The sequence below is a fragment of the Dreissena polymorpha genome, chromosome 11 (genome assembly GCF_020536995.1).
Source record: "Dreissena polymorpha isolate Duluth1 chromosome 11, UMN_Dpol_1.0, whole genome shotgun sequence".
NCBI classification, from domain to species: Eukaryota; Metazoa; Mollusca; class Bivalvia; order Myida; family Dreissenidae; genus Dreissena; species Dreissena polymorpha.
In genome coordinates this window covers 7015359-7042880 of record NC_068365.1, presented here as the reverse complement: position 1 = coordinate 7042880, position 27522 = coordinate 7015359, and the positions used below count along the sequence as shown (strand labels likewise).

General features: G+C 35.4%; 1 protein-coding gene and 1 non-coding gene across 2 annotated transcripts; both read left to right on the top strand.

The window, feature by feature from the left end:
* The first annotated feature begins 585 nt into the window (after positions 1-585).
* On the top strand, positions 586-27193 carry LOC127850169 (ubiquitin carboxyl-terminal hydrolase 14-like). The gene is made up of 17 exons (XM_052382991.1): positions 586-743; positions 2439-2722; positions 5381-5484; positions 6351-6409; positions 6998-7065; positions 9102-9164; positions 9421-9498; positions 10952-11016; positions 14110-14192; positions 14895-14926; positions 15927-15992; positions 19787-19888; positions 21779-21904; positions 24230-24320; positions 25016-25123; positions 25728-25802; positions 26660-27193. The coding sequence occupies exons 1-17, from the start codon at positions 728-730 to the stop codon at positions 26737-26739; spliced, it is 1500 nt and encodes a 499-aa protein (XP_052238951.1). The 5' UTR covers positions 586-727; the 3' UTR covers positions 26740-27193.
* Trnas-aga (transfer RNA serine (anticodon AGA)) lies at positions 16518-16599 on the top strand. The gene has a single exon. It is a non-coding gene; the product is annotated as a tRNA-Ser (tRNA).
* Positions 27194-27522: the final 329 nt, after the last annotated feature.

The window sequence follows — 27522 nt, the reverse complement described above, 5'->3', positions numbered from 1 at the left end:
GTCGGTCTCGAAAGCCATGCTGAAGTTCATACTGAATGTTGTGGGTGTTGAAGTGCTTGGAAATATACATTGTAGGTATATCTCTCTAAAGATCCATTTTACCGAAACCTCCACAACATTTACTATATAAAATACAATTTACCGCACGTGTTATTTACCGAAACCTCTAGTTCCCAATTAAGATATATTTTCATGCAGACACGATTCTTAGTTGCTAGGAACGATTCAAGTTGTTATTTTGAAGGAAAATTTATCATGAGCTAAACGTTTACTTTCATCAGCGATCTGATTTAAAAAAAGTATACATAGTTATCTCCCGTTATTTAAATAAGTGTGATTTTATTTCGCTAATAAACAATACCATATGAAAATTGCACATAAATTAATTGTTATATAACAAGCAAACGCAGATATTTATATTCACATGAGGATATATATTAATACAAATAATGAGTTTTCCGAAATAATTTCTTTTGTCGTAATATTTGTTGCGATTGATATTGGGTACGAATCACCGAAATATTAAATAGTTCATATTATATTACCATAAAATAAGTCAACAAATAACGAAGATTTGTATTATAATTTTTTTATTATAATTTTACTACGCATTATTATTCAACTTAAGTTTTTGTTTTTATTATTTACTTAACCGCGAGTCTGTCCCCTAAAAATTGTTGATTTCCGATGATTTACCAACCGGTAAAAGTTTGAAACTTTTGTAATTATGCCGATGTTTAAAGGTATGTATAGTTCATATCGACGATTCGAGGCATGGAAAATATATCATTGTTTTGTATTATTTAGAAGCTTTCACAATTATGAATGCATCTGTTTGGATTTAGGTAAAGGAAATAAAATATTCCCCACCCATTTGTTACATTCCCTGTTATTGTCTACTTGTTCGGATGTTTACACTTCGGACATGGACAGTAGAGAAAAAATTATTGCTTTCCGGTTACATTTATTACAAAATCTATAGTGGTATATAAAACCTCTAGTCACATGATCTTAACTGTCAATACTCAGAATTTTTTGCCTTCATGGATTTCATTTTTATTCCAATACAGCAATAGCCATTGTTGCAATTATCTGCAGTGAAATAAGGTTACTTCCTTCAGCTTTGATGTTGGTCTAGCTCTTTAGTGGCGTGGTAAGAGTTACGGATTACCACTCATCAGAACCTGGTTCAATCCCCTGTTTCAGCTCAGTAAACTTGCAAACAGTGCATGGAAACTTCATAAGTATTTGCAATGGAATATGCCCAGTATTGCTAGATTGGTCATTGTCGGAACGGGTACTACTTACATGTACCCCAGGTACTCTTAAGTATACTTACTTGTACCCTAGGGACAGTAAATATACTTAAACATACCCGGTTGATATAAGACTGTACCTGAGTTGTTTTCCCGCCCTTAATCCAATGTCATACAATGCGCTACCAATTACCATAAAACGGTATTGTTCATCTTAAACAAACTTTTCTTTAAAAATCTGCATCAACATGCTTTTTGAGTATGAGTTTCGATAATATGGAGGCCTTTAAACAGAAAATTAACATAAATGTGAACATTATTAATTAAAAAAAAAAGGCAAACAACAACCAATTAAGCGTTAAAATTCCCGGGTACGTTTAAGTATATTTACTTTACCCGGGGTACATGTAAGTATACTTAAGAGAACAAAGAGTTCATAATTTGACATTGAAATGGCATTTATGTTTTCTTGATGTCCTAGATTATGTGCTTGTTTAAACAATTACTTAAACAACAGTTCACATCAAAAAGAAATGAAATAAGACAAAAAGATCTGTAAATAAGCAAACTTTTGGGCACCAATATGGTTTCCATGGATTGGTTATCTGTAGTATGTCAACTGACCATGGTCACTAAATTGAACTTGAGCATCTCACAACTAAAATGTAAAGAAGTTGCCTTGGCAAAAAATGAACACACATTTTCCTGGGACAGGACTATTATATTGTAGCTTATTTTTTACATATAAATAATATTCATTTATTAACGTGTAAAACTTAATCAATATTAATAAAAACTGCATTGTGTTTTTCTCTATACAGGAATTGAGCCAGGTTCCTTTGGATTAGGAAAATTTGTGGCGTTTGGACTAAATTTGGGAAATTAGTTTCCTAAAAATGCTTCAAAATTGAGAATAAATATGTTTTCAGTATTATATTTACTAAGGTTGAATTTATATATCTGGATGGGAGATGAACAACTTGTTGAGATAAAAAAACACACTTAAACAAAAGCACCTTAAACTGGGAATTTTTAGGTCCCACTGGGAAAAATATATACTTTTTTCAAATGCAAATGGGGCCGAACACTGATGTGTGCTGATTTTGAGCGAAGAAAACGCTGAATAAAGGAACCCCTAAGGCCTTCTTACAAATATTTCATGGCAATATTTAATTATTACAGTGAGTGTGAAATGGGGCAAGGAGAAGTTCTCAGACATCGAATGCAACACAGATGAGCCCCCTGAGGTGTTCAAGGCCCAGCTGTTTGCTCTGTCTGGTGTCCAGCCCGATAGACAGAAGGTGATGATGAAGGGAGCCGTCCTCAAGGATGATGGCTGGGGTGGTATGAAGCTGAAGGACGGGGCCATGCTGCTCATGATGGGTACAGCTGATGACCTGCCACAGGCGCCACCCAAGAAAACCCTCTTCATGGAGGATATGTCTGAACAGCAGCTGGCATCCGCAGTAAGCTGTAGTGGGGTTTTACAGAAATATTACATTTTGGGTATCTATATGACTTGATTGGTTAGTTGATGTTTAATGGTGTCCCATCTAAATGACCCAGTTCATGCGATAATTGACTTAAGACATATTTGGCCAGCGTATCTTAAGACCATCCTGCAGTTTCACGTAGACTGGTCAGGAGCTACCATTTCCGCCATAAAATCACTTGGTTTCATGGTCTCTAGTGTTTTTCCCAGGCCATTTTAGCGTGGCGAAAAGCCACGCCGCCCTCCGGGATCGCCACCCTGCCCTTTACAAAGGCAAATTTCGCCACGCGCCCTTTTTTTCAAAGGCAAATTTCGCCACGCGTCCTTATCGATAACACCTTTATTGCCTTACGATCTAACTTGGTCCGCAAAATCAGCTTCCTTGATTGACTGTGCTTGATTTACTCGCGAGACGTCAACGTCTAATCGACTATATATATAATCTATTACAGTGCTCGATTTATAGGTAGGCCTCTGACTGCTCCAAAGCTGTGAATTAGTCATGCGTGAATAACCCCGTGTCAGTATCAATCGATAATGCCGAAGGTTATGTTATACCAAGCGTACTTTTCGGTCGGCAATGTGTTCTCCACGATAAAATCATGATGAAAAAACTCGATGTTATTCTCGTGGCAATTGTGCATTGCATGCATTATTCAGTTATATCAAAACATATATTTTTACGCATAATTACATTTAAAATCACAAACAAATTTATTTGTAACGTTTTTGTCTTTAAGATAATTAGATCTAATTATTCAAATAATTACTGAGACGTATACTAATTTAACAAAATGCGAATCGCGTATACGATTTAACGTTGCTATGCGCACCTGTCGCTTACATCATTTGACATTTTATCAACATGGCGGACTATACAGAATTAAATTGTGACTCGGCAAAAATGGCAAATAACGTCGTAAACGATAGAATTAACGATGGAGAATACACATTAAGAAGGAATTAATGAAATGTCTGTGATAATCAACGATGCATAAAAATGTTTTAGATAGCAACAACATTATTTATTTATTTGTTATCTACTCGGTGGATGTATGTCACGGAAACAAGTGTTTGCATATTGTTAGCGATCAATTTACTCACAATGTTATTTTAAACATCTGTCAAGATTGTTAGAAAATGGGATAAGACAAACATGGTTTCATTTATATGTTAGTGGATCTGTGTATAATCAGATTCATATGCATATATTGCTTTATTATGTTTGTCGTGCTGTACAGTTTATTGAAACAGCATGGAACTTAAATGTACATTGCAAGGTAAATATATTAATATAAATCATAGTCAGTTAAATACATCTATTACCATTAAATGTGCTTGTTAATTTTTATTTTCCACAACTGCCTCTGATGCAATTACATGTTTCTCCCTAATTCAGGTATTCACGGAACGTTTTTGCCCTTTTTTGCCTAAACTGCGCGCTAAAATGCCCTTTTTGAAAGTAATGCGCCATGCCCCTTTGCTCTCCTGGGAAAAACACTAGTCTCATATAGTGAACAGGGTATATCACCTTACTTGACTGCTTGAGGGTGCAGGCTGGTTTGAAGCTAGGCGGGTGGCACAGGAATGGAAACTAACGTTTTACAATTGGTTGCCCACACAGGCAACCATTTTTACTATTTTGGTTGCCCAGCTAAAGACTCACGAGCCCAGTACAATGTACATGTATTGTCATGTGTATCTAATACTTTCTTTAAATAAAAGATAACTGAACAAAATTGCTTACATTACACTCTTTCTGTGTATAATGTCTTAATATGAGTCCGAGTTGAATAATTTCCTTGGCCTTTATGAATAAATATTATTAAAATTATTAATCAACAGTCGCCAATTTTATTAAATGTTTAATTGTACTTGAATGTTTCAAGCTTTAAAAAGCTAGTTGCCTGGCTGGACCACCAACTTTTGAATTTAAGTTGCCCAGGCTAAAATCTACTTGCCCCAGGCTCACGGGCAACCACTAATTTCCATCCCTGCGGCATATGACATAAGACCCATTGTCACATGACGGGTATCATATATTTGTTTCTTTTTGTCTGCATTTGCACTGATTCTTTTCACCTTTGGAGAAAATGTGGCAGGGCCCTTCAGATGGGGTACTTTGAAGCAAATGGGGAATTATATTTCTGATTATATTCTACTTTGTTATAAAACATTAATCAAATTCTTTTCTACAACTTCTATTCTTTTATGACGATCCAAACTTTGTCCGATGAAAATAGCCGGTAACATACACAATGCCTCTAACTTTGTGAATTGTGTCCAAATTTAGGCCCTTTTTTTCCAAATAATGCTTACAATGAGAGTGGAATTTTATTGTCATTATAGGTAAATATATACTTTTTGAGCAGGGGAATTTGGCATATTTTTCTTAATTAACCCCTCAATTGTTAGTTTAATAACTTTGATAATTATATACATTTGGAATGAAGGTCTTATAAAAAAAGCAGCTCCTCATCATTTTGGGAATATGGCCTATACACTTGCTAGCATCTATTTACTTTAATTTGAAATTTGAATACTGGATTATAAAGAATGATAATATCAAACATTATTATATTTGTGTCATTCTTGTTTAAAGACTGCTTAAAGTTCTAATGTTTTGTTCTAGCTGGAGGTGCCAGCTGGGCTCACCAATCTGGGGAACACCTGCTACATGAACGCCACCATACAGTGTCTGCGATCTGTGCCTGAACTCAAGGAGTCTCTGAAAAAGTAAGTGCCCCTGGAGCTCAGGAACACCCGAAGAAGCCTTTTCATTTTGAGGTCACCAGGTCATAGGTCAAGGTCACAGGGTTTTGTAACAGGACATTTATTTGTTTTTATATTTTAAGAACCATTTGACATATGATCATGCATATTATTATAGTAGTTTAATGAAAAGAAAGGAAGACAGCTTTGATTTTGAGGTTACCAGGTCAAAGGTTAGTGTAATATGTACTTGATCAAAACATTTGTTTCTGCATTATATCATATATCTGCAATAATGCTAATTGATAAGCTGGTTACTTGGTTGGAAAGACTAAAGCCTATTGATTTAGGTTAACAGGTCAAAGGGCAAGGTCACTGGGGCTTCTTTAACATTTTTGTATTTTCGCCAATACCGCCCAATATCTTGAGAACGCTTTATTCTACAATCATGCAAATTGATTTTGTGGTGCCTTGTGTGGAAAGGAAGACACATAATTAGTTTGAGGTGACCATGTCAAAGGTCAAGGTCACTTGTAATAAATGTAATATGTTGGCTAAAGTTGAAACTTAAACTCAAGGAATGCTACATAGTGTATATTTATCCACTAATTTTTTTAGAGTGGTATATTTATTTCTTAAAGTGTGCATGTATCGACCCTTATTAATCATATTTATCTGGACCATTTTTATAAGAAATAGAAGTGTATGAAATTCTTTATCCAAGTAGTGTTTTGTCAATATACAAGTACATTTATATGTTAATGTACACGTACAAGAACACTGTTAGGTCAATTTACAAGAACGCTGCTATGAACTTGTACAAGAATACTGCTATGTCGATATGAAAGTACACTGCTATGTCAATATACAAGAATGGCAACCTATTTCAGGTACACAGGTAGCCTCACGGCTGGAGGGGCCATAGTGCCGGCAGATTCAATCACAGCAGGTGAGTCTAGGCAGTGTTCATATGGTAACATGGTTGCATTGTGCACTGGGGCATTTTATGTTTTATTGTTTTATTTCTTGAAGGATTTCAGGTGTATATATAAGTTTACTGGTAACTAGTTTTAAGCTCACCTGTGAATGACGTTTCTATGGTGAGGTATTGTGGTCAGCCTATGTATGTTTTGTTTTGAAATCTTAGAAAAACCTTGTTACCACTCTTGATGCCAGATCTATAAATCAATCTCAGAAGAAAATGTGTCTGGATTTTAATCTTGAATTTAAATAAGCCAAGTTTTAATCAAGGTCACATGCATCCAAAAACATTTGTCACATGACAATACAATTATAGCTTGATTTTACTTTGGAATGTGTGTGTAAAAACAGGTAAACATTTTAAATCTTTTAACTGTTTTGAGTGAAAGGGTCAATTCATCTTTTACTTTATGTTATCATTGTTTAAACTAAATTGTCCTGTGAGTGTTGCAATTAACCGTATACAAAATATTCATAGCCTTGTATAAGGTCATAATTTCAATTGATTTGTGCTTAATAACTGCAGCAAAATCAATGTATTATTAAACTTTTCCAGGTTTACGAGATCTTGTCATAGCGATGGAGAAATCAGGCCAATCCATTCCACCCATAGTGTTCCTACAGGTAACTTGTATACATCCATTCCACCCATAATGTTCTTAAAGGAAACTTTTACACATCCATTCCACCCATAGTGTTGCTACAGGTAACTTGCACACATCCATTCCACCCATAATGTTCCTAAAGGAAACTTTTACACATCCATTCCAAACATAGTGCTCCTACAGGTAACTTGTACACATCCATTCCACCCATAATGTTCCTAAAGAAAACGTTTACACATCCATTCCACCCATAGTATTGCTACAGGTAACTTGCACACATCCATTCCACCCATAATTTTCCTACATAGAACTTGTTCATATCCATTTTACCCATAATGTTCCTTCAGGTTACTTGTACACATCCATTCCACCCATAGTGTTCCTACAGGTAACTTGTACACATCCATTCCACCCATAGTGTTCTACAGGTAACATGCACACATCCATTTCACCCATAATGTTCCTATAGGTTACTTGTACACATCCATTCCATCCATAGTGTTCTACAGGTAACATGCACACATCCATTTCACCCATAATGTTCCTACAGGTTACTTTTACTCACCCATTCCACCCATACTGTTCTACAGGTAAAGTGTACATATCCATTCCACCCATAATGTTCCTACATGTAACTTTTACACATCCATTTCACCCATAATGTTCCTTCAGGGAACTTGTACACATCCATTTCACCCATAATGTTCCTACATGTAACTTTTACACTTCCATTTCACCCTCACTGTTATACAGGTAACTTGTACAAATCCATTCCACCCATAATGTTCCTACATGTAACTTTTACACATCCATTTCACCCATAATGTTCCTTCAGGGAACTTGTACACATCCATTCCACCCATAATAATCATACAGAAAAATCGTACACATTCTTTCCACCCATAATGTTCCTACAGGGAAATTGTACACATCCATCCCACCCATAATGTTCCTATAGGGAACTTGTACATGTTCACCCTACCCATAATGTTCCTACAGCTAACTTGCACACATCCATTCCACCCATAGTGTTCCTACAGGTAACTTTTACTCACCCATTCCACCCATAATGTTGCTACAGGTAACTTGCACACATCCATTCCACCCATAGTGTTCCTACAGGTAACTTTTACTCACCCATTTCACCCATTCCACCCATAATGTTCCTACAGGGAACTTGTACACATCCATTCCACCCATAGTGTTCTTATTTGAAACCTGTACACAACCATAAAGGAGACACAATTAAGATTTTGTGTTTGTCCGTTGTTACTATTTAGAAAGTGATAAGTTTGTTTCACTCTATTAGTCTTAGTTGCCAATGAGTGTGTTAAATCCAACTGCTAAATTAATTCTTATGCCATTTGTCATATGCAGCAAGTGTAGCTTCAGACCAGTTGTGCATCCTGTCCGCTTATATGAGATTTATAAAAAGCTTGTGTTACTTGATAGTTGACAGGGTAGCTTCTGACCAGACTGGTTCAATGTTACTTGATAGTTGACAGGGTAGCTTCTGACCAGACTGGTTCAATGTTACTTGATTGTTGACAGGGTAGCTTCTGACCAGACTGGTTCAATGTTACTTGATAGTTGACAGGGTAGCTTCTGACCAGACTGGTTCAATGTTACTTGATTGTTGACAGGGTAGCTTCTGACCAGACTGGTTCACTTGCCATTTTTTCATGATGTGGCTCATTGTATATTATTCATGCTGATAATGCTTCCTGCAAGACTTTGATACTGGCATTGGTGATGTCTTTGAACACCTTTAATACATCCACATGAGCCTTATCTCATTTTAAACTTGAGATTGGCCTACCTTTGGACTGAGATTTTATCAAATATAACTACAAATCAATACAGTCAAGGCTTCCACATGGGACATCTGCTTTGATTTGGCGCAGCACCTTGTTAACATAGAATTTAACATTAATTTATATAGTGCAACATCTGTAAGCATTAACTTATGCGCAGAAACAAAATAAACTATGACAATTGGTATTTCAACAACTGGTTAATTGAAGGGTCATTTTACATTTTGTGTTGAAATTTAAGGTTTTCCATATGGCGTATCCGCAGTTTGCAGAGAAATCAGAACACGGGGGATACCAGCAACAGGTAGGGTCTTTAGGTCTCTTGCTGACATTTGCTTTGAATATTGGTTGTATAAAATTACAATAACACCTGCTGTTATATATTTATAAGGAACACATTTGTTGTCTGGCACAGTCCTAGACCACTGTTTGCTAGTATTTTTCTGTCCCTAAAGTATTTAAAAAAAAATTACACCCTCGTCATGTTATTTGTTTGTCAAGTGAATAGTGTTATTATATTTTTGTTAAAATATTTTTGTTTTTTATTCAACTCTGTGTAGGATGCCAATGAATGTTGGGTGGAAATTGTGCGCTGTCTACAACAGAAACTGCCTGCACTAAAAGAGTCGCCAGAACAGGTGTGTAGGTGTTAGTGTGTGTGGAGGGGGGATGGGGTGTACTAACATGTGTTTAATGGTTGGCGAGCATGCATTTTATGACTTTTTCAAATATTTTAATGTTGTAACCGCTTTTCGATTTTTTTATTTTATTCAAAACTAAATGCTTATATCATTAAGATTATTGATCTCTAAAAAAGTGAATTAACTTTTCAGTTCAAAATTATAATATTAATGTTGACACTATATATTGCATTCAACTGTTGTGTAGTGCAATGAAGTGTGTGTCAGCAACAAAATCCCTTAATAGCTCTCATACCATGAACAGTGGATGTTGAAGCTGTCTGTTTTTTAAGCAAAAGTATAAAAATAACCGAATAGAATCCGCTACAATTTTGAATAAATTGAATTGTACTAATTGCAATAGTTTTATAATTCCAAAATGCCCATAGGGAAATCTTCAAAACCTCATGTTTTACTTTTTCATGCTTCCAAATCTAGAGTTTTTCTGTCGGTCTGTACGAGGTTAACACAAAATGATTGTTTTGTCCAACATACATACTGCTTGCTACAAAGCTTTGAAACTTGCATGGATGAAATCTTTTAACAGACCCAAAATACATTACCTTATTTGAACCTTGATATAGCCTAATTATGAAGGTCCAATTTGAGGTTAACCCAAAATGACATGATTCATCTAACATCAATATTGCTTTCTATAAAGCTTTGATACTCTATGCATGTTAACTTTGAACATTCTCAACACTCCGACATCACTTTTCCTCTTTTTGACCTTGATATTAACTTGAAAGGGATGACCCTATAATTTTCAAATCAAGAGATGAACAGTCAAGGTCATAGGGACTACTTTAATGCAAAGTGGAGGGCTTATATGTTTTACTAACTTATGTTGTAAACAGTTTGTTATCAAAAATAACACCAGTTTCTGGCATTAAGTTGATCATGCTACCAAAGCATGTATTAAAGACAAGTGTTGTTTGCATTTATTGAATCTGAAGTTAAGTTTTAGAGGCAATTATTTCTTCACTTTGTTCACTGTGATCCAGGATCACCAATGAAAGAAGAAAATCTTATTTCTGATGCAGTTCTTGTGACCTAAGCAGTAGGATAGCAGCTTTACCATAATGATCAATACTCATTATGATCATATGATGATCAAAGATCCTAACTATAATGGTCAAATGAGTCTAGTTCTGGGAAAACTGGTCTTAATGCATGTGTAGAGTGTCATCCCAGATTAGACTGTGCAGTCGCACACGCTAACACTTTCCACATAGACTGGATTTTCTTGTAGAAGAGACTTCTGTTAAACAAAATATTCCAAAACAGCAGAAAGTGTTTTCCCTGGAAACTGGGCTTGATTCATGTGCGTAAAGTGTCGTCCCAGATTATTCCGTGCAGCCAGCCTGAATGAGGCTGATATGTTCTTAACATGCTGTTGTTGTTGTTTCAGTCTACTGCAGCCACTGCCTCCAGAGGTTTCATGGACCAGTACTTCTCTGGGGAGTATGATGTCACGTATCCTTCAACATATTTTCAATGCAATGTTTAAAAAAAAAATATCATTCTTAAAACCAGAAAAACAGGTCAGTGTTTGATTACTTTGTTTTCATAACAAAAGTTATTTCTTACAAGCAGAAATAACAAAAAACTGATCTATTTATTCTGTCATTTACAAGAAACTCTATGAGGACATCGATGTCTCACCCGTTTGATGACTTCTGTGCTCTCTATAAATTTATGATATTTAGACACGTTTGTTCACTACTTTTGTAATGTGATGTACACATGTGAAATTGGAAATTTGGGAAAAAACATAGTTTATTGATAAAACTACTTTTTTTTTATGTAATGTGCTTTACAAAAGCAAATCAGTAAAATGGTTTAATGGTAAATCATTTTTTTTTTAAATAAATCCTTATTTTTAAATTACCTTTATAGTTCCAAATATTTAGTTTATCTCCCTATCAAGCTAATATGAGTGAACCTTGTGTCAATGGAATTTTGAAATCACTTATTCTCTATTTTGTAGTATTTGTAAGCAAAAAAAACAAACATAAATTTGACCTGGCCCCATTTAGAAAATGGTGGAAAAAACTAATCAGGAAAAAAAAAAACTCTTTTTTTTATTTGGAAAAAGACACGGATCATAATTTTCATAATGGTTCCTTGTTGTACATGGCCCAGGCTTTCTACTGGTCCCTACGTTTCCTACTTTTCCCTACTTTTTTTTCTTAACCCTACTTTTTTCAAAAATAGCCCTATTATCCCTACTTTTTCATTTTGCAAGTAAAATAAATAAAATGTAAAATGAAGGCTTACATGATTCTTCTTTAGATATTTTCAGAATTTCCATCCATTATGAATCTTTTGTAATGAGTACAGTTCAGATGTGTTTGGGGGATCACCTTGTGATGTCCATCCTTGAAAGCACCATGGTTCCTTGGCTAGTCAGTACAGAGTGAGACATACTGGTCTTTAGGTGAGATAATATCTTTTAACATTATGAAAATACATGTATGTTCTATTTAATCATCACATATGTACTTCTTGAAATAGAGGTGACAGATATGCACGCTTCATCTAGACTTTATACTGCAAAGTTTCTTTTTTTCCCAATGATACAACTAACTGAGGGATCCCACAAATGCCATGCGGTGTTTTAAACCTTATGGGTAAAATTCGTAATGCAGCTGCTGCTTTGCTTTCTTACAAAATACTTTTAAGTTTATATGTTAAGTCGCTTTTCTGAACTGTCATATTAATCATTAATAATTTTGTATGACACCACAATAAAGGGAGGGGTGATTTGCCATTGTTTGTCTGTCTGTCCATCTGGCTGTCCATAGCCCAAAGTTTGTGTCGCGCAGAACTCAAAAGTATAACTGCTAGAGCCATCTTTTTGTGAATAGTTGTCAGCATGTGAACTTGTATACCTGAGTATTTTGATGCAAGTGTATCAGATATCTATGGAGTTATGGCCCCTGATTTAGCAAACGAATCTTTGTGACAGAGCCAAATTGTGGGGGCATCTGTGTCCTATGGACACACATATACTTTGAAATTGATATATTGATTAGAATTTGATTAACACCGTGGCATTTGTAGTTTGATATAAGACACTGCATTGACCAACTGCTTTGACCAACCTTTTGCTTTGTGTCAATACTATGTTGCAGCAGTGACATACTAACAACTTAGATCCATACAATGTCCATTTTAATACCATAATTAGTCAGTTTCACTAACATAAAAATTACTCGTATCCACTCTTAATCATTCAATTTGTATATGCATTCGTGTTAAATTGGCGGACATTTGTGTTTACTAAATTCTTTGAAACATTCATTGTCAATATTGGCAGTATTTTGGTTTTGAAAAAAGTAATCGTAATTATAATGGATTATTGGCTAATGGATAGAATTGGAACATGCAAATATCTATCAATATAATATGTTTTTACATTGTACAGTATTCTAAAAATGTGAAAATCTTAAAATTGTCTCTTCTTTTTAGACCTCATTTTTACCTTTTGTGCTCTGAGAATAGCAGTATTTTGCCCCTCAAAATGTCTAGAATTCGTTCACGGTCGGGGGGCTTCGCCCCCCTGGCCCCCCAAACAGGGCCTTGCCCTGGACCCACAAGGTTGGCGGCCCCCTTGATCCCTGGGCTAATCAGTTACTATTCCACATAATCCTTTGCAATCATAATGACAACCCTGTGTGGTTTGAAACTAATTTTGCTTAACCCTTTACTCCATGTATACTCATTTTAACACCTTAGCAAACGGAATAGACCTTAGTCTCTGTTTGCTTATACAATAATAATAAAAATATAATTCTTCACTATTGCCTGTGGTGAGAAAATTTCTTTGTTTTAGTACTAATGCAAGAATACTTATATATTTATAGTGGGTGAAGTTTGGTACATATTTATGGAGGAAAGGAGTAATACTTAGAGCTTTTGTACTTTGCTTTATAAGGTTTACAGTGTATGTTTTGAATGTCATGTTAATTATTGTATTCCATTGTGTTAAATGAGAAATAAAAATTTCAGGTGCCTGTATTTCAAGGATGGGCAGAGCAAGGCATTCTCACATCATCAGATGGACTAGGATATGTATCAATTTAACGTTAATTCCAGCTGAAAAATGGTAATAATTTTCTTATTTAGCCCTACTTTTTAACAGTAAAAATCCCGACTTTGCCCTACTTTTTGCTAAAATCTTGCCCTACTTTTGCCCTAGTTTTTTGTGGAGAGGCAGTAGAAAGCCTGACATGCTCATATTGGTTCCATGCACATACTCATGTTTGTTCCCTGTACATGCTCATATTGGTTCCCTGTACATGCTCATATTGGTTCCATGTACATGCTGATATTGGTTCCCTGTACATGCTCATATTGGCTGCCTGTACATGCTCATATTGGTTCCATGTACATGCTGATATTGGTTCCCTGTACATGCACATATTGGCTGCCTCTACATGCTCATATTGGTTCCATGTACATGCTGATATTGGTTCCCTGTACATGCTCATATTGGTTCCCTTTTGAAAATTCTCCTGTTTGTTCCCTGTATGTTCTCCTATTGGTTCCCTGACTGTGTGCCAGCATGAAGTGTGAGGAGACTGAAGAGGAACCAGTGACCAGGACCACAGAGAAGTTCCTGCAACTCAGCTGCTTCATTGAGAAAGGTTGGTTCACCCTGGCATTGTGAACTTTGTCTAGGGCTTACTTGGATTATCAGAAATATGAGTTGTGTTCTGGGAGAACTGGGCTTAATGCATGATTAGCCCAGTTTTCATAGAGCAGGACACAAATAAACAAAGAATAAGTACTCTGAGCATTTAGAAGTTTTTTTCAATCTCGGCAGCCGTATTGAGTAAAGTGGGTGTGAAGCACAGGCTGCACAGGCTAATCTGGGTGAACACTTTCCACCGTAACTGGAATTTTTCGCTACAATAAAAGTGGAAAGTGTTGTCCCTGATGATCCTGTGTAGAGTTCAAGGCTAATCTTTACAACACTTCATGCAAATGCATCAAGCCCAGTTATTTCCCGAGCAAGGCTCATGTCTGTCAATATGTCTGTAATCTTTAAAGTCATAGCTGCATCCTGAATATCATATCCAATACTGATTGGCTGTTACACCAATCAGACCTCTGTTAAAACAAATGAAACACTGTCTAGTCTTGTCTGTTGTCGGTTTTTGCATTTATAAAAGTATGAGAACAATTTCTTTCCAATTATGTTAAATAGTTCAAATAAAGCAATGAATGGAATTTCTTTTCATTAATTGTTTACTTTAATGAAATACGTTGTTTGTTGTTTATGTTTCAATCATTAACTTGTCTTTCACTGTTGTTTCTATTATGTGTACTTGCCTTCCTTCTTTCAGATGTGAAATACATGCACACAGGCTTAAGATCTGTAAGTACATATAAACATAATAGTAACATATTTTAAAGAGATGTTTATTTTAACTCACCAAAGATGATACCATATTTATTCAAGAATTAAAAAACAATTTATCATAAAATATTCAATCATTCTAAACTAATTCTCAGAAATTCTGTATGTGCAAGTAGTCCAAAATTAACCCTGTATTAAGTGTTAGCGGTTGTATGTTATCAATTTATAATGTTCTTAGATATTATTTTGCCAAAAAGGCTTATATTTAAACTTTTTTGTTAAACTGTTTTTATATGAAATTTAACTTTGTCATTTTCCTGCATCATAAGCAAACAATTTTATGCTAGCGATTGAATGCATGTAACACAATGTCTTGATGGCACTAGCGTGGTTTGTGTGTCTAAACAGGTATAAATATGATTTTGTTAATTACATTACATGGAATTAATTTAAAAAAGTGTAAAGAACCTTTGGGAGCTGGCAATAAATTCATATATTTTTTTTATTTAGCTCATGATTATGAATACTAAACACTCTAACTAGCCCTTGTATCTCCCATGCATTCTTTGTCTGTATATTTGAATGTTATAATTAAAAAGTAGATTTTGTATTGTGCTATTAATCTTTAAAAAGACAACTATTAAGGGTTTAGATTTGTATGTAATAAAACACAAGAATGTATTGAGTTCTTTCATTTATGATCAGCAGATCAAAAACCAATCCTTATTCACATATAAGCATTGATAAAGCAAACACTATTTCTTTTATTATATGAAATGACAACATATACTAAATTTTTATGCCACCTATATATACTTTATTTCAAAATATTTATAGTTTCATAGTTTATTGGGTACCAGTTAAGTAGTAATACAACAACTTTTGTTCTTTGTCTAGCAGCATTTTTGCAAAGGGTGAACATTACCTATGTAAAACAAAAAGTTCAGGCAGTGCAATACGCAAGGCACTTTATTTACGACAGATATCAGTTGTTAACTGTTTATGGTTTGTATTGCAGCTATTAGAAGAGCACATCACTAAGAATTCAGCTTCACTTGGTAGAGATGCTGTGTATAAAAAATCTGTAAGTAGAAGTTCTTATTTATGTTAGAGTATATTACTATTAATAATAATACTATTAATAATATTAATAATATTACTATTATTAATGTAAGCAATTATTTTGTATGACTATATGTATGTGATTAATCTTGCTTCGAGACTTCTGTTTCATTTGTTTGAACAGAGGTCTGATTCGTGTAACAGCCAACAAGTATTGGATATGATATTGTATTTGAAATTTGAAAAACTTTGTTACTTCCTGCCAATTTGTTTGTGTTTGTAAATGAATAACTATCATATAAAACATAATAGTTATTATTGTTAATGATTTATTGTTGTTGGTAAGCCAATAAACATAAATATTGCAGTTTTCTTGCTCACAGTTTGGTACTTATGAGAAGTAGCATTGATTGAAGCTAATAAGAACTATATTTGAAGAACGCTTAAGGTAGCGCGCTCATGATTTTCAGCGATTTCTTCTAAGATTGAAGAGCCTTTTTACCTGTTTACTTTATGGATATCTTATTTAAGCAGATGCTAATGAGAAGTTGTCATGGCTGAATGGTTAAGGCGATAGACTAGAAATCTTTTGGGATCTTCCCGCGCAGGTTCAAATCCTGCTGACAACGCATTCTTTCGTGACGCGTTTTATTTCTTTTCTAACGTAATTTGATTTAATATAGCATATATTAAAGTTATGTTTATTGTTACATGTGTTGCAATTTTCATGCACATTCTTCAATTTTTAGCTCACCTGTCACGAAGTGACATGGTGAGCTTATGTGACCATGTGATGTCCAGTGTCCGTTGTGTGTGCGTGCCTGTGTGCGTGCGTCTGTCCGTCCGTCAACAATTTGTTTGTGTAGACAGTAGAGGTCACAGTTTTCATCCAATCTTTATGAAATTTGGTCAGAATGTTTATCTTGATGAAATCTGGGTTGGGATTATATTTGGGTCACCTGGGGTCAAAAACTAGGTCACTAGGTCAAATAATTGAAAAATCATCAACAATTTGTTTGTGTAGACAGTAGAGGTCACAGTTTTCATCCAATGTTTATGAAATTTGGTCAGAATGTTTATCTTGATGTAATCTGGGTTGGGATTGTATTTGGGTCATTTGGGGTCAAAAATTAGGTCACTAGGTCAAAAATTAGGTCAAATAATAGAAAACCTTGTGTAGACAATAGAGGTCGCAGTTTTCATCCAATCTTTATGAAATTTGGTCAGAATGTTTATCTTGATGAAATCTGACTTGGGAATGTATTTGGGTCATCTGGGGTCAAAAACTAGGTCACTAGATCAAAAACTAGGTTAAATAATAGAAAAACCTTGTGTAGACAATAGAGGTCGCAGTTTTCATCCAATCTTTATGAAATTTGGTCAGAATGTTTATCTTGATGAAATCTGTGTTGGGATTGTAATTGGGTCATCTGAGGTTAAAAACTAGGTCACTAGGTCAAATCATAGAAAAACTGTCAACAATTTGTTTGTGTAGACAATAGAGGTCACAGTTTTCATCCAATCTTTATAAAATTTGGTCAGAATGTAAATCTTTATGAAATCTGGGTTGGGATTGTATTTGGGTCATCTGGGGTCAAAAACTAGGTCACTAGGTCAAAAACTAGGTCACTAGGTGAAATAATAGAAAAACCTTGTATAGACAATAAAGGTCGCAGTTTTCATCCAATCTTTATGAAATTTGGTCAGAATGTTAATCTTGATGAAATCTGGGTTGGGATTGTATTGGGTCATCTTGGGTTTAAAACTGGGTCAAATATTAGAAAAACCTTGTGTAGACAATAGAGGTCACAGTTTTCATCCAATCTTTATGAAACTGGGTTGGGATTGTATTTGGTTAGTCAGGTGAGCGATTCAGGGCCATCGCCATGGCCCTCTTGTTAAAATTAATACAACATTATGGCTAAATAGGGTGATTTACTCCTGAAAATACGAAACATGCATGTTACATTTTTGTCCCCTACCGGAGGGGACTTATGGTTTGCGCTCTGTGTGTCTGTCTGTCTGTGAGTCTGTCTGTCACACTTTTCTGGATCCTTCGATAACTTTAAAAAGTCTTAATATTTTTTCATGAAACTTGCAACATGGATAGATGGCAATATGGACATTATGCACGTCATTTCATTTTGTTTAAAAAAAAAAATAAAAAAAATCTGAAAATGGTGGAATTTCTGAAAATGGTGGAGCCGGTAGGGGAACATATTGCTTGACAATAGCCTTGTTATTTTTGTTTCAAGAAGTAAACGGTAAACCTGTCTATTTCTTGGTATTTTTGCTGTATATAGTGTATCTATAAAAAGTTCAAAATATTACTTAAATAATACTATTTTGAGTTTTATGAAACTTTGTTTTTAACCAACTCAATTTCTACTTGGCTGAAACCATTTACATTTCATGGCGCTCTTCAATCGATAACAAGTTATAAAAAATAAATGTCTGTAAAAGATTACTTATTTCATCTTTTTAAAACTTTAAACACCTATCTGTACACACCATTTGCATGCCCTTATTTGGAAATCTGGATGAATTATTGAATTTTCATATACCCCGGGGTGCAAATAAACTGGAAAATAGCCGAGTCTGGGGGTTGTTTTGAAACATTCAGTTTTTTTTTTTTAAAGCATGGAAAACATACCTTAAAAATTGCATGTAGTTCAGTGAAATGATGCTGATTAAGAAAATAATACATACGGAATATTACGCTAGTCAATTGTTCCAAGAGTTTGTATCACTCGAGTGGCTTGTGTGATGACGTATCACGCGAGAGGCGGAGCCTCGAGTGTGATGCGAAATAGCACAAGCCACGAGAGTGATACAAACTCTTGGAACAATTGACTAGCGTAATATTCCTTTTATTATATACAACAACTAACGAAAACAGTTAACAAATGTATTTTTTACTTTAACAAAACTGACAAAACAATGACTAAAACGGTACGCCATAGTTTATTTAAGACGCGTATGAATACCGTTTATGTAAATTAACGTGTAAACATTCGAACCGGGAAAACACAGGTTTCCGACACGCTTACCTTAATGCCATCGTTAATCCAAATTTTAACAATTAAGTTGACAATTTTAATCCGATGTTTATAACAAAAACGTTAAAACGATATGCACTTCCACTTCTATCTTCCATGTCTTTATCGAAACTTAGTTTAAACCACACTATTTTATTGTATTCCTATCGAAATATACATTTATGGCTTTTATGCATGATAAACACACACTCCAAAATACGTTTCAACACATAGTTTACTGCTAAAAAACACCAGGTCCGACATGTCCTTACAGAGTTTAGATAAAACTATTGTGTTTTGTCACAGACAGGACGTCACACAATGTACTACGTAATATATTTCGTAATAGGGTATGTAAGTCTCGTCATGTGAACACCGATATTTCTATTTTCGATGCGTGTAATGTGACGTCATTAAATGGGTCGAAGTAGTCCGGCTAGTATGGTAATACGGAATTGGAAACAGCGAGTAGCATAATACAGGATTTTTTATTTCAACGATTGATACAATCTGTATTTTGTTAAAAGCATTCAACATGTATATAATAAATAAGATTATATGTGGAAAGGTGCTCATGACAGGTGTGCTACCTTAATATAATATTTTTCAGCAAAAAAAAGAGAACAAATTTCCCCTTTGCCAGTTTTGAAAATTTGTATTATAGAGTATAACGAGCTACAATACAAATGTAAAAAGAAACAAGTCCTAGGTAACAATATAGACTACTTAGGCAGGTGTTGGGCTGGGAAATGTGCATGTTTTTACATTTGTTTTGTAGAACAAGATCAAGCGCCTCCCTGCCTACCTTACCATACAGTTTGTGAGATTCTACTATCGGAAGAGGGAAGATAGGGATTCAGTCAATGCCAAAATATTGAAGGTACGGATATCATGCTTTAAGTTGGTGTATATGAGATTGTAAGATGTGTTGAATGAATCTCCTGTTGAAGATCTCATAATACAAAAGTCCCTCTGTAGAGGTTCTAGAAGTCTTAATCCCTAGTGTGTGGTAGGACCTTCCGCCATCCAAGAAGGCTGGGTTTATCAGCTTATCTGGTGGATATGGGAAGGTTTAATAATTATTGTAATATATAATTTATGTGTTATTAGCTCGACTATTATATATGAAATATGTATAGTGGAGTTATCCTACTCACCCTGGCGTCGGCATGAGCGTGCAAATGTTAAAGTTTGCGTACCACCCCAAATATTTCCTATGTCCCTTGACATATTGATTTAATATTTTGCATACTTCTTTACCAACATGACCCAAACCTATAAATAAGAGCAGACAACTGTATCAAGCATTTTGTAAGAATTATGGCCCTTTGTTCACTTAGAATATGCGTATTATTGATAAATCTATGTTAAAGTTTGCGTACCACCTCAAATATTTCCTAGGTCCCTTAACATATTGCTTTAAAATTTTGCATACTTCTTTACCAACATAAACCCAACCTATAAACAAGAGCAGACAACTGTATCAAGCATTTTGTAAGAATTGTGGCCCTTTTTTCATTTAGAATATGGATATTATTGATAAATCTATGTTAAAGTTTGCATACCACCTCAAATATTTTTAATGGCCATTGACATATTGCTTTCATATTTTGCAAATTTCTTTACCAACATGACCCCAATCTATGAGCAAGAGCAGACAACTGTATCAAGCATTTTGTAAGAATTATGGCCCTTTTTCCATTTAGAATATGCATATTATTGATAAATCTTTGTTTAAGTTTGTGTACCACCTCAAATATTGTCAATGTCCCTTGACATATTGCTTTCATATTTTGCAAACTTCTTTACCAACATGACCTCAATCTATAAACAAGAGCAGACAACTGTATCAAGCATTTTGTTAGAATTATGGCCCTTTTTTGTCTTAGTAACTGAATATTTTGTTAAATTTTGTGTTTAGATCCACTTGACTTCTAAAGTATCAAAGCTATTGCTTTCAAACTTCAAATATTTTCTTACTATCATGAGAGTAGTGTACCTGGCAAGTTCAATTTGACATTGACCTTTGAATGACCTTGACTCTCAAGGTCAAAAGAATAAATCTTTATTTATGATCAGATTTTATTAATACTTTGACCAAACAACACTAACCTGAATACCACAATCGATTCCACCTAAACAATACCCCACGCCCCATTCCAGAATCCCTGGCCCCCCCCCCAAAAAAAAATAATTTTTTTTTCCTTTTTTTATTTTTGAATTAATAAATGACCACACCCCACATTATACCCCCCCCCCTCTCACTCCACCTCCTACCCAACCCAAAATGAATATTTTTTTCTTTGAAACATTGTTAAAAAAACAAACAAATATTTATTTTCTTTATTTTTAAAGGGCGGTCCAAACTAAGCTATTGCTATCAAACTTGAAATAAAATAAAATATACCTGAACTATTACCTTGACCTTATTGAATAATTTGAACTATTTCCCCATGATGGCTTACGTTATACTCACTGTCAAGCACTCGAATAGTCGAGCGCGCTGTCCTCTGACAGCTCTTGTTTTTATATCATATTGACCCTCTGTTTCTGTCCGAATGTTGTGCGCTCATGCTGATGTTGTATTGGTATTGTTTTAAGAATTAAACAGATTGCACTTGTCCTGATGCTGCTGTAAACTAAATTTTTCACTCAATTGTAAAACCAGTTCTTTCTTTTCTCAAGTTCTTCTTGTATGTTGCATAGACGATCGCCTAAAGTAGTTATACGATATAGACATTGTGCATTCATCCTAACATGGACCTTTCAGGACGTGAAGTTTCCCCTGAGCCTGGACGTGTTTGACCTGTGTAGTGAGGAGCTACAACAGAGGCTGGTACCGGCGAGGGATAAGTTCAAACAGCAGGAGGATAGGGAGGCAGAGGAGGCTGGCAAGGTAGGAGGAAGGAGGAGAACAATTATGTTCTTGTAATTTTTCCTTTTTTACCAGGGCTTCTTTTTGTAGCATTGTATGTATGTGTATTTCTTTTGACCTTGCAGTCAAGGATAACCCATGAAAGTGGAAGCACTAATTATACTCCCATTATCATTGGTAATGGGGGCTATATAGGAGTCCCTTTGTCGATCTGTCTGTCGGTCGGTCAGTCTGTGGGTCTGTTTCGAAAGCTTGTCCAGGCCATAACTATGTTGTTCATTGTGAGATTTTAAAATAATTTGGCACATTTGTTCACCATCATTGGACAGTGTGTCGCGCGAAAGAATTACGTCGATATCTCAAATGTCAAGGTCACACTTTGAGTTCAAAGGACAAAAATGGCCATATATGAGCTTGTCCAGGCCATAACTTTGTCATTTATTGTGAGATTTTAAAATCATTTGGCACATTTGTTTAACGTAACTGGACGGTGTGTTGAGCGAAAGAATTACGTCGATATCTCAAAGGTCAAGGTCACACTTTGAGTTCAAAGGTCAAAAATGGCCATACATGAGCTTGTCCGGGCAATAACTATGTCGTTCATTTTGAGATTTTAAAATCATTTGGCACATTTGTTCACCATCATTGGACAGTGTGTCGCGCGAAAGAACTATGTCGATATCTCCAAGGTCAAGGTCACACTTTGAGTTCCAAGGTAAAAAATGGCCATAAATGAGCTTTTCTGGGCCATAACTATGTCGTTCATTGTGAGATTTTAAAATCATTTGGCACATTTGTTCACCATCTTTGGACAGTGTGTCACATGAAAGAATTACGTCAATATCTTAAAGGTCAAGGTCACACTTTAAGTTCAAAGGTCAAAAATGGCCATAAATGAGCTTGTCGGGCCATAACTATGTCGTTCATTGTGAGATTTTCAAATCATTTGGCACATTTGTTCACTATCATTGGACGGTGTGTCGCGCGAAAGAATTACGTCAATATCTCCAAGGTCAAGGTCACACTGATTCAAAGGTCAAAAATGGCCATAAATGAGCTTGTCCAGGCCATAACTATGTCGTTCATTGAGAGATTTTAAAATCATTTGTTCACCATCATTTGACAGTGTGTCGTATGAAAGAATTATGTCAATATCTCCAAGGTCAAGGTCACACTTTGAGTTCAAAGGTCAAAAATGGCCTTAAATGATAATGGCATAATAATTCTTAAAAATCGCCATTAATGAGATTCTCTTGTTTTGTGAAGACAGCATGCAAAAAAGTCTGTGTCAATGCGGAACTTGGGGGTATACGTCACGTCTGTGACAAAGCTCTAGATTCCAATGGGTCCTTTTTTTAGGTTTTGCAGAAGAGACAGAAAGCAGAAGAGACAGTATTGAGATACAAGGAATCCGGGTGCAATACCCTAGCTCTTTGCGAATAGATCCCTTGGTTCTTTTATGTGCTCAGTGTATAGCACGGATACACGCGAGAATTACCTGGGTTTCATACCAGTACATCCTAGTTGGGTGAAAAACACTTGAAGCATTTCTGAAATTTCCAGTGCCCAAAGAAGGAATTGAACCGGTGACCTCTGGAATAGTAGACCAGAGTGTTACCACTCGACTACCTCACCACCGAGCGTATTAATGAAAAAAAAGTGTATTTTTCTCTTGGCCACTTGCATCAAATTCACAAAGTAATTCAAAAATGTTGAGAATGCTGCTTTCTTTCATATTGTGCTACTTGTCAATCTCTGGATTGTAATTGACTTATCATGGGGTATTTGAGTCAGTGAGAAAGTCTGAACTTCATTGTTGGCAGGGATGTAATAAAATAAAATTAACTGTAACAATGTTTGTTGGAAAATGACCACAGGGCGCACTTTATGAATCCAAATGCAAAATAAGTCTGTTGATGATATGCTATGGGGTTTACCACAACACCTTAGGAATAAGTCATTAACAGTGTTTACAGTAAATAAATGGTTTAAACAAACCATCAAACATATAATTCCTATTGTTCTGAACATATTATTAAATGAGTCCCGGTCTGAGAAAACTGGGCATAATGCATGTGCGTAAAGTGTCGCCCCATATTAGCCTGTGCAGTCTGCACAGGCTAATCAGGGGCGACACTTTACGCTTTTATTGTATTTTTATTTTCAAGGAAGTCCCTCCATATCGAAAATCAAGTTTAAGTGGAAAGTGTCGTCCCAGATTAGCCTGCACAGGCTAATCTGGGACGACACTTTACGCACATGCATTAAGCCCAGTTTTCTCAGAACAAGGCTCAACTTGTCAGTCAAATCTCCTTGTAACTTTAATGAGCTGTGACTGGGTTACAGTTGAAGACAAGCACAGGGAAGGGTCCTAAGTCATCACAGAAGGCTGAAGACGACTCGAAGATGATCAAACATCCCTTCGCCTTCCCTGACGGTAAGTCTTACCTTAAATGTATGGTCTTACCTTGAAAGGACAGTCTTGTCTTAAAGGACAGTCTTGCCTAAAAGGGACAGTCTTGCCTTAAAGGGAAAGCCTTGCCTTAAATGAACTTGTTCACAGATATTCTTATTTTGAAACATTTTAGCACGTGTCTATACAAAAGAACTAATGCTATTTGGAATAATGTTAAAAAGTTATAATATAAAGAAAATAGTTAGATAAATGAGCTGTGCTCTGTGATAAAGGGGATTAATGCATGTGCTTAAAGTTTCGTACCAGATAAGCCTGTGTAGTCAGCACAGGCTAATTAGGGATGACACTTTCTGCCTAAACTTGATTTTTCCTTAGAAGAGACTTTGTTGAAACGAAAATATCATAAAAGCGGAAAGTGTCATCCCTGATTAGCCTGTTTGGACTGCACAGGCTAATCTGGAATGACACTTTACGCACATGCATTTAACCCGTTATTCACAGAGCAAATAATTGAGTCTTCACCAGTTTTAAACTCAAGACCTCTTAGAACTTGCTATCGCTGTGCCATTCAGGCATAAGAACAAGCAGGCTGTAAAGGCTATTCTAGGACGATGCCTTAACAAGATGCATTGAGCCCGGTTTTCTGAGTGACTAGCTGGAATACGTTATTGAAGCATGGTCATATTACTTTACATAGAGGTCTGGTTCTATTTCAGATGTGGGATCCAACAACAGTGGTTACTACGAGTTACAGGCAGTGCTCACCCACAAAGGCAGGTCCAGCTCCAGCGGCCATTACGTGGCATGGGTGAAACGGAAAGGAGGTAGGTACCGTATTGACCAGTAGATGTCAATCAATAGCTAAGATGACAAATCATGAATATGAGCCTTGCTGCGGGAATTTTTATAAGAATCTTCCTGTAAACAAAAAGTTCTTTAAAATTGGTGTCATCTGTGATTAGCCTGTGCAGACTGCAGTCTAATCTGGTGCGACATTTAATTCACATGTATTAAGCCTATTTTCCCAGAAAGAGGCTCAGTCTTTTGAGGTGCCTCAGACATGTAAACTGGGCTGATGCAACAGACTGGTTATGAATTAACAAAGCTAATCATTTTTGCACTAGAACTGTATAACATATATACAAACTATTTACCTATTTATATCTTCACATGCATTGATTTACATTTGACTTACAATTAAGTTTTAGCTATACTTTTAATGAGTAATTTCTAATTAAACATTGAACTGGACTACTGTCATGTCAGTTGTCAACTTGAAGATTATTGTCATGTCTAATGTCAACTTGAAGATTATTGTTCTCATTTCCATAATCACCATTTATATTATCAAATATGATTATGTTGTATATGTCAAGCAGGCTTTTCAAATGGAACAATCCTTATTAAATGCTTAAATGAATTGTCTAGATGAGTGGCTGATGTTTGATGATGACAATGTGACTCCCATCACCTCAGAGGATGTACTGAAACTGTCAGGGGGAGGTGAGTTAACCCTTTCCCACTCAGATGCAGAAAGAAAATGGCTATGTGCAAACAGCATAAAACCAGAACAGTCTGCGAGTAACTTGCAGTCTGTTCAGGTTTTATGCTGTTTGCTGCTCATCAGTATTTTAGGGTAGGAAATGAAGCCTTTAAAACTTGAATTTATTAACAAAGGTATTTAAATAAAATTATATTTCTAAGTGACTACAAATGTGTCATAATATGTATCTAAGTGGTAAAGGGTTATGTGTCATGCACCATAGTGTTTATTGCAGCGGGTGGCTGTCTTGTGTTGTTAACAATTGTGCTTCAAACCACATCTTCAGAACTGCTTGGCACATTTTCATGAAACTTCACTGTGGTTATCTCTGACTTTCCCTTTTATAGTGCTGTTGTCACCTACCGGTGAAACCGGAAGGGAATTATGGTTTGCGCTCTGTCCGTCAGTCATTCTGTCAGTCAGTCATTCTGTCAGTCAGTCGGTCTGTCACACTTTGCTTGTTCTGAATAAATAGAATTTTCCTATCAGTGTTATTTCTCAGTATAGCGCCACTGGAAACTTAAAATTTTTTCAATAAGCACAGCTGTGCATTACATATGTGTATAATTGTCTCCCTTACCAGTGATTAAATAATTTGGAGTTATATAATCACATATATTTTACTGATATTTTTTTTCTATAATTTAACTACTAAACATAAAATTAAAAATAATTACCATTGAAGTTTGGGATTATAAACACAAGCCTAGTAAACGGCTTTTTAGAATACAGTAATATCATGTCTATTTGTCTTCTTCATCTTTAGTATTCAAATAAATTGGTGAATACTGATGATGTGATCTGTTTTGATTTCCAGGTGACTGGCACACGGCGTATCTTCTACTCTATGGACCCAGGGTCCTCCAGACACCAATAGAAACCATGGAGACAACGTAGTTACCATGGAAACCTTAAAGTTACCTTTCTAATAATATTTTATACCATGGAAATATAAAATTAACATTTCTCACAGTTTATGACATGAAAACGTCATAATTAAGTTTCAAATATCTTTTTTACATAGGAACATCATACGGTAGTTACAATTCACATACTTTTGTGAAATTTAATGCTTACCATTCAAATATTGTTAGTACAACTTTAAGATGTCTTTGTTTCCAAGCAAATACTGAAAAATATTTATTAAGGACTATTATAATTTATTACTCAGAATGCAATGGTATTTAAACAAACTTCTTTGTTAAATACATTTGTGTATGTAAATTATGTGTACATGGTTTAAACGGTGACTTGCACTGAGTGTGTTTTAAATGTGCTATACTTGTTTGAAGTTCATAATTTGCAATGCTTATCTGCAATTTTCATTTCAATAAATATTTATGAACAGTAATCGTGTTGAAATCCTTCACAAAACCAGTACATAGAATATCTTTGCGACCGGTCAGCCCGACCAAAAGGCGCACACTGTATTCCTATTACGACCTCCGCCGTCGTGTTGAATGTCTGTTTCGTTGGCTAGTTCTAATTAAAAGATCATAGGTTTAATGTCTTACCCTGCCACATTGCTTGCATGGGCAAAAGCCTGGAGTATGAGCAAGGATTCGCAAGGGGCGCTTGAACTTATATAATTTAATTTCATAATTTCGGTCACGTGCCGTCATCAACAATATTGATAATTAAGAATCTGCTATCAATTACAATAATAAATTGTGTAATAAT

What these genes read in the sequence shown, in the direction of transcription:
- LOC127850169 (XM_052382991.1), top strand. An exon ending in TCTGGGGAGTATGATGTCAC is followed by an intron (nt 11,017 to 14,109) that starts GTATCCTTCAAC and finishes ACTGTGTGCCAG; the next exon opens with CATGAAGTGTGAGGAGACTG. An exon ending in TCCCTTCGCCTTCCCTGACG is followed by an intron (nt 24,321 to 25,015) that starts GTAAGTCTTACC and finishes GTTCTATTTCAG; the next exon opens with ATGTGGGATCCAACAACAGT.